The sequence below is a fragment of the Pempheris klunzingeri genome, chromosome 6 (genome assembly GCF_042242105.1).
Source record: "Pempheris klunzingeri isolate RE-2024b chromosome 6, fPemKlu1.hap1, whole genome shotgun sequence".
Lineage (NCBI taxonomy): Eukaryota > Metazoa > Chordata > Actinopteri > Acropomatiformes > Pempheridae > Pempheris > Pempheris klunzingeri.
Genome location: NC_092017.1, coordinates 5,570,138 through 5,578,707, shown reverse-complemented (window position 1 = coordinate 5,578,707; position 8,570 = coordinate 5,570,138). Strand labels below are relative to the sequence as shown.

At 43.2% G+C, this 8,570-nt stretch overlaps 1 protein-coding gene across 1 annotated transcript; it reads left to right on the top strand.

The window, feature by feature from the left end:
- Positions 1-5,491: 5,491 nt before the first annotated feature.
- Positions 5,492-6,208, top strand: sox14 (SRY-box transcription factor 14). The gene has a single exon (XM_070832545.1). The coding sequence runs from the start codon at positions 5,492-5,494 to the stop codon at positions 6,206-6,208; it is 717 nt and encodes a 238-aa protein (XP_070688646.1).
- The last annotated feature ends 2,362 nt before the right edge of the window (positions 6,209-8,570 follow it).

Sequence of the window (8,570 nt, the reverse complement as noted above, 5' to 3'; positions counted from 1 at the left end):
CCATTTCTATGAAAAAAAAAATATGAATGCGTATTCATTACATAATGCATATACACATGCATCACCGTTTACAGTTTTTTTTTTATTCTGAATATACATTCCATGTTTTTGTTTAATTGTAGTTCAGCCTCTCGTCTATGCTCTGTAAATGTTATCTAGTGAGTCACAGTCTCATGTGAAAGGCTCCAATCCCCCTGCAAGGAAGGCCAGCTCTAAATGAGTTTTTTTTCCCTCTTAATGAAGGTCAGGAGAGAGTCACATCTTTCCTTTTGTGATAATTTATCCCTATCTCCTGTTATCTCTTTTGCCCCTTTAATCCTAATTGTATTGTATAATTGTGTGATGTGGACCTCGTGGTCTTTGAAGTATTGCCCCTATCCTTTCATTATTACCTGATGCTTGAACCTTTGTTCATTTTTTTCTGCTGTACTATCCAGTGTTGCACAATAAAAGTGAGGACAGCTTAAGTTTAGTCATTTTAAAAGATTTTGTTCAGGTCTGATTTTATTTTGCTGAGAAAAAAATGTCACCTTACAGATATGATACATATATATCTATATGTATGTATATTTTCTGTAACATATGCCCCGTGGTGGCAGTACGTGTCACACAGTGCTCACTGCTGTTTTGATTGCTTCTCAGTGTCAGTGAATGGTATTTGTAAGGGGATCATGTAAAAAGGTCTACAGTATTCTGTGCTGGAAAAGACTTTGGAAATATTTCCATGTCTGTGAAAGAAAGCCTTTGTGTGAATGATATGGCATGAATAATTATCAACAATTCCAGCACACAGATGATTTTCTTCTTTTTTTTTTATCATTTCCAGGGACATGGTGACATCCTTGTGAAATGCAGACAAAGGCCTTGACCATGAACGCTCAGTATCTTACTGAGAAAACATAAACAAGGCAGATAGGATACATCACGTAAACATGGCTGAAAAAAGAAAAATGCAAAAAAATGAGAAATACGTACTGTAGCTCTTAAATGGCTCCATTTTCAAATTGAACATTTTCTTGTAGAGGGATCTGAGCGGTGACATGTGAGGGCGCTGGCACTATTCTGCTCAATGTGTGAAGTACAATGAACTTTATGTCGCGCCTTGAAAACTACATCATAGTTGTTGGGTTTTTTTTTTATTACACATCAGAAATCAGACTTGGTGACGATGAACACTGTGTCTGTCTGCGTCTGTGTTTGTACGCCGCATTTTTTTGGCTGTTCTAAGTTCATTCCGAGTTAGTTACAAGTGAAGATGCTGCAGAGTCATTTGAGAATTTCAAGGGGAGCGCTTGTCTCCATAGTCAAGACTGCACTGTTTAGAGTAGGTTCAGTGTGTGGAATTATTGAAGCAAAACTGTAAATAGCACTTGCTAAATGCTGGCACAGCATTGCCTTTAGAGCTGCCCTTCAACCTGAAGGCACATGGTTCAAGCACCTCTTTAAAAAAGCGATCTCACTGAGTTTGTTGTTGCTTTGATTTGTGTGCGTGTGTGTGTGCACGCACGTGTGTGTGTGTGTTTTCTTTTCACATCATTTGTTTCCTGTATTATCTCCATTAGTCCACAGTCTCCTAATCAAAAAGTCATCCATCTATCATAACAGTGCATCTTGTAAGGATTAATTAGGTAGAACAACATGCTATAATATGTTCTGCGTTGACAGGACGCTGTGCTTATTTGCACTGACTCCCTTGCTGATGCTAAAGTAAGGGACAGACAGTTGGGCATATTTTGACAACATAAAATGTGGTTTACGATCATTTATGCTGCTGTAATTTATTAGTTCCAAATGTGGTTTTAGAGCAGTTCTTCCACACTATGAAGAAAAATAGGCTTAAAAACATTCTGTGGAAAAAAAAAAAGTTAGGAAAGTTGTAGACCATGTGGGTTGTCTCAGTTTCTAATATTTTATTTTTACAGAGAACCATCACTAAATAGGATGGAAATACAATAAAAGGCATTGAAATGTCAACCCTAGCTTTTAAGAGTTTTTGAGGGAGGACGCAAGTGTGCAGTAAAGAAAACCTCTTACTGCTTCAGCACCATGGACAGTTACGGTAGGGGAGCTTACCTCAATGCTCTCCACGGGGGCCCAAGTTGGCTAATAGGCTCTCTGTGTGTCAGGCCGCTCCCCATTCACTTTTTTAGGCGAGATGGATGGACATGTGTCCTTAGATAATCCTAGTTTTGTATGTGTGTGTGTGTGGTGTGTGTGTGTGTGTGTGTGTGTGTGTGTGTGTGTGTGTTGGGGGTTGTGGTGGTGGGTGGGTGGGTGTTATTTTGCGCGCGCCTGTGCCAGTCTGTGTGTGCGCATTTTGTTTTAGATGTTTAAACAATCAGTAATTGTGACCTCTGACTCTTTAGAATGTAAAATAAACTTTGGCCAGTCCGTCATTTGATAATTATTAATGGTGACAGCTCTGACTGGCCCGTTTCTTTTACATGAACAGTCTTTTCTACACCAAATAAATCACCTATAAGCTCTGCACACACACACACAGAATATATTAGTTTATATTCTCCTTCTTAGACATTTTTTTTTACCTCAGTGTATGTTGTGACAAGCAGATCTTTTTCTCATTTCCAAAAGCCTGAAGTTTGCAGCTGGAGAGAAGTTTTCACGCGGTGACGCGCACCCGCAGCTATTTAATTTCTAAACTGTCGTTTCACCTTTTTCTTAATCTCAGACAGTGGACTGTGTCAGGCGCACTAACGATCATATTTGAGGAAAAAAACTGCGATGGAAAATAATAATAATAATAATAATAATCATCATCATGGCGATCCTTGACAAATTAAAACCTATTGCATTTCTCATTATCCCGTTAAATTGTCGAGGGAAGTTTCGGGCGTGCATTTATTAGACAATCCGTTTTTGAATAAGAAACATAGTTGACTTCTCCCTCGTGAGTGGGAGGCTCAGCCCCTAAAATAATTTCCTGTTATCTAATTCATTGATCTCCAAATGAAGCCCGGGCTGGCGGAGGTATGGCAGCCTGAACACTACATGTCAAATTGCATCTGCTCACTGAAAGATAGCACAACACAATTTAAAAGTTGAAAATAGGCTGAAATATGCGGTCCGTACTACCTCGTGGCTGCCGATGAACATCACAGGCTGCCGATTGGGAGGATTTGAGGAGCTTTTTCTCTTTGCGGGCATCCGGTCGGCGCGTGTGTTGAAAAAAGTCGGGGGCGTCCTCAGCTGTGGGCTGCATTGTTCTGCGGGTCGGGGTGAGGAGGATTTTTCTCCCCGAAACGGACCATTTTTGAACGATAATTTCAGGGTTTGTAAAGAAAGATGTGATGGAAATCTCGTTTGCCGCTTGACGCATGCGTATGTGGGGAGACGGAGAGCGGAGAGAGAGCGTGAGAAAGAGACACAGATGGTGCTGAAATATGGAATATCCAAAACCAAACTCCATCTTCTCCTGTTTTGGGGGTAAAAAAATAGAATAAAATAAAATGACTTCGGCCTGCGTAAGATAGTATTTCCCCTGCTTGTACTGGATAATCCCCTTAGTGTTAGCACTGAAAATATGGGCCCCATAAATGCATTTAAATTCAGGGCTTTTTTCCTCACCACATTTCTGAGGTGTAGTTTTTAAATTTAAATAATTTATTTGCCAGATTATTGGAGATGTCGGTGTGACAGTGTTGACATGCTAAAGAAAACAAACCATCTTTAAACTGGTGTTGACACACACACACACACACACACACACACACACAGTAGTGTTTGCAGTAGGACAGTATCCGCGTGTGGGTGTGGGCGCGCATGCATGTAGAGCCATATAGGCCGAAGACAACCTTAAATAAATCTACTTAGCGGTGTAACTAACCAGAGTGGACTCCTAAGGACTGTATCTCCAATCACAGCCCCGTGGACTGTGTGAAAAAAAGCAGCTGTCTGCGTTTGGTTTAATAATCACAGCTGAAGGAATCATATATCACGCGCATTAGCCCGAGGGCCATTAGGAAATGGTCCTCATTGAAATTTGCATTTTAAAACGATCACTCCGCGCCTCCTTAAAACCACACTGTCAAATTGATGTGAGCTAATGCAACAATTATAGAGTCACAATGGCGCTTTCCTAAACGTTTACAGTTGATGTAATATTTTCCTGCTGTTTGTAATTCTGTCACTACGCCGTCCGTGGGGCGCGCGGGTTGACGTGTGTGTGTGTGCTCGCGCGTGTCTGTGGCGGGCCTTCTTCCTCCAGAGGAAACGCTACTTTTTGGATGGTAGTTGTGGCGCACTTTAGAAAAGGTTCCACCTACTGGGACAGTGACGCTGAATTTGACACGCTTTCGTCCTCCCAGCTGGAGAACCTTCACGCCGGGGGCCTCGTGACCCCCAGAGCGACTGCGGGACAGGGGCTGAGGTCCTGCCGAAGGGTCCCTGAGCAAGACAGCAGGTACAGAGGGGCCGCCATCTTTGTTTTTGATATTCACGGGGAGGAAGGAGAATTTCTTTTAGAATGGGCCTGTATTTATTATTACTATTGTTACTTATAATTATTACTGCACATTCCCTCACTAAAATGAAGAAATGGGCACAAACAGCAGCTCTATGAAGTCTCATCCACCTTTGTGATTTGGGGACAAACCCCTGAAAAGAGCTCCCCTGTATTTCTGTGTGAAGCTCTTCAGAGCAGTTCCCTCTCTGGGTTGGTTTTAACTGGAAAAGAGGTTGAAGGTCCATGTTTGTTGCGATTCATTACATTAAATGGAATCAGGGAGGGATCCTGAGTATTACTACTACACCCCCCCCGTTCCGCCCCCCCTCCCAATGCAGACACACACACACACACACACACACACACACCCCTCTTTCCTTATTTTTTTTTCTTCTTGCCTACCACCAGCCGCTCTTTGTTTATGTTGTAATGTACATATATTTTTGGTGAAGGTATTATAATAGCCGGTCTTCGTGCTGATTGGGCGCTCAGGTTGGTGAGTGAACGCCCTGCAGATTATGTCAGATTGCGTGCAGAAACCAAACCAGCCCAGCCTTTGAACTTCACCGCTTTTGGCTCGTATTCACGCTCTTCCGCTCATTTCCAAGCCAGGTGCTTGACGACAAACCTCAGAGAGAGAGAGAGGAAGAGGGTGTCGCAGAAAAAATAACACTTTTACGACTCCTGCAAACTGACTGCGGAACATTGCTTTCACCTTTGAGGATTTTTTTTTTTTAACGTGTGTGCATCCTGCATGTATTTTTCTCCTGTATTGCCCGCCGCAGGTCTGACACAGAGTTGTAACCGGACTTGAACGAGCGCGCATCAGTGTTTTAAGTCGGGAAAAAGCAAACCGGGCGCTGGATTTTTATTTGATTCTGTTTTCTTGTTGCTGTTTTCGAGATTCCGAACATCCCAGACGTGGCATGACTGGTATCTGGCATCTAGACAGGTGAATAGTTTCCCTTCCTTCCGATCAGAACTTTTCCTCGTCTTTAACATTGGGGATAAAAGCACACTTTTTAAAACATGTCAAAGCCTGCCGATCACATCAAGAGACCCATGAACGCGTTCATGGTCTGGTCCCGGGGCCAGAGGAGGAAAATGGCACAGGAGAATCCCAAAATGCACAACTCGGAGATCAGCAAAAGACTGGGCGCCGAGTGGAAGCTGCTTTCCGAGTCCGAGAAGAGACCTTACATCGACGAGGCCAAGAGGCTGCGGGCTCAGCACATGAAGGAGCACCCCGACTACAAGTACAGACCCAGGCGCAAGCCCAAGAACCTGCTCAAGAAGGACAGGTACGTTTTCCCTTTGCCTTACCTCGGGGACACCGATCACTTGAAGGGACTTCCCATGTCGGCCGCGGACTCTCTTTTGACCTCCTCGGAGAAAGCCAGAGCGTTCCTGCCGCCGACGTCCGCCCCTTACTCCTTCCTCGACCCGAGCCAGTTCAGCTCCAGCGCCATCCAGAAGATGACAGAGATGCCCCACACGTTGAGCACCAGCACTTTGCCGTACGCGTCCTCGTTGGGATACCAGAACGGCGCGTTCGGCACCCTTGGGTGCCCCAGTCAGCACACCCACACCCACCCGTCGCCCACAAACCCGGGCTATGTCGTCCCGTGTAACTGCACAGCCTGGTCAGCGTCAAGTTTACAGCCCCCGGTGGCCTACATACTTTTTCCAGGTATGACCAAGACTGGGATAGACCCATATTCATCCGCACACGCCACTGCCATGTAACCCTCAAGACTCTGTTCTTTTTTAATTCACTTGAATACTGAAATGCATGTAAATATATTACGGACAGCGCGCCCCATTAAAAAGGCATGAACAGTATTAACTGCCTTGGACTTGTTATGGCAAAAAAAAAAAAAGAAAAAAAAACTTTTGCAGAAATCCAACAAGTTCCTGGCCTGAGCAGAGGAGCTGGTTTGGTGTAAAGGACGGTGCCCTGTGAACTGTAAGAAATGTAAATGTTATAACGTTTATGGCAACCAGAAAAAGGGAGGCCTTTAACTTTATTTATTGTGTACATTTCAATGCTGATATGCTGATTTGTGTTGATTATCGATAGGGTACTCTTTTATTTTGAAAAATTGGCTTGCACAATTAGCATTCTTATTTCCTGTATAGGCCTAAGTAGTCGACATTTTGGCACTCGTAATTTTATGATGTTCTGGATAGGGTCAAAATCAGGACCTATAGGCTGGATTATATACGGGTCATATTGTTTATATTTATCAAAAACTGGCACATAAAACTAGACGGTCTATTTAAGAACAAGAAAAAAAATCCTTTACATCCAAATGTTTTATTTTGCATTTTTCCTGTGGTTCAGTGCTAATATAGTCACACGCGTCATTTATTTTTGGTTTTTTTGTTATTTGAGGAAAATTTCTATTTGAATTCAAGGAGTTACATGTGTATTATCATCCAAGATGGTAATTTAAAACCTGTCATGTTATGGAAAGGATAATGTATCTAGAAGGTTGATACCTCCTGCTCTTTGTTCAATTGCTGAGCAAAGGCGTTTCGAATAAAGACAATCTGTCTTCAACGCTACTATTTTCTGTATTTGGAGGTGACTGGGTGCTCCAGGTGACACAGATAGTCAAACACATGGGTGGGTGCTGCGGGGAGGTGAAGCCAGGCGGAATCGAGGCCTAATTCATCCTTTTTCTAAAGTTCAAATAGGGAATATTCTCACTTAATAAATGCTTGGAACAGAAATAAGAATTCACTAAAAAACATTATTGATTTTAGCCCCTTATTGGATTCAAAAAAAGAAAGACTTTCTCCCACTGAAAATGTTAGACCCAACTTGACCCCACACTAATCGATGCAGCTGATCGGCTGCAGACTGAGCACGAACAAACTCTCCTCGCACTAGAACAACGGCATCAAAATCAATCCTCTTTTTCCTCCAATCGATCCCTCTCTGTCCGCCGTGGCTCTCTGAAGCTGTCAAACTCCTCCGCGCTGCAGCTCCTCAGCCGGGCCTGGCTGCCTGCTGCTTTTTATTTCCTATTTTTCCCGACTGTGGTGTGAAACAGGTTGCAGACGTGTTCACGGCGAAGGTGTGTTTGTGACACTGGGATGAACCGGTTGTGATCTTTTGATGTTTGACAGCTCAGGAGAGGCCTCCCCGGAGGGATTCCGCCCGTCCGACTTGTCTGACTGCTTAATCACTCCTAGCAGCCTTCTTCTTAATTATAGCCTCAACTAATGGAACCATCTCAGTGTGCGCTGATTTTTCTTTCTTCTTACTGCACCTTGCTGGCTGGCTGTGGAGCAGCCACCACCGCAGACCAGTGCGGTTTAAATATCTCTGCGTGTGTGTTTACTTTTCAAAAAGAAAAAAAAAAAAGTAGTGCTGCAGCCAAAAAGCTCAAACTTATTATCATCAAGTGCTTCACACGTGTTTAAACCTGCAGAAGCCCTGACTCATTAAGACAGTGGATGAAAACAGCTTCCAGGAGGAATTCCACAAGCATTTAAAGACTGAAACGCGCTTTTTTTTTTTCTTTTCTTTTTCTGTCTTTCTTTCTCTCTCCCTCCGCTCACACACTTCACGGAGAGCCTGGCCGCGGTGTGTATGGAGGCAGCACACACACACACACACACACACACACCCTCACATTAGACCACTGTAGTATTAATTAAAAAATGTCATTCCACATCCAAATTGTTTACTTATCTGCCAGGAACATATGCCGGCAGAAGTTAAAGATTCACGATTCTGCACTATTGCCCAAGGTGCAATTCAATCCTGGGGAGGGCAGGGGGAGGGAGAGGGGAGGAGGACGGAGGAGGCAGATTTTTATGACAGACTTGGTCCTTATCTGGAGCTGTAAATTAGGGTGATACTTCACTGAACCGAATGTGAAGTTTTACATCAAACCCCTAAAGCATCCTAATTCAACTTTGAAATTAGACAATTATAATTACTCTCAGGAGGACGTGGAAATTCTTTTTTTTCTGTGATGAAAATGAGGCGAATAACCTTCCTCTCTCTCTCTCTCCTTAAACACACACACACATATTTATATATGTGTGCCTATATGGCTGTTGTTTTAAATCACTGCTAAAATTATTTACCTTC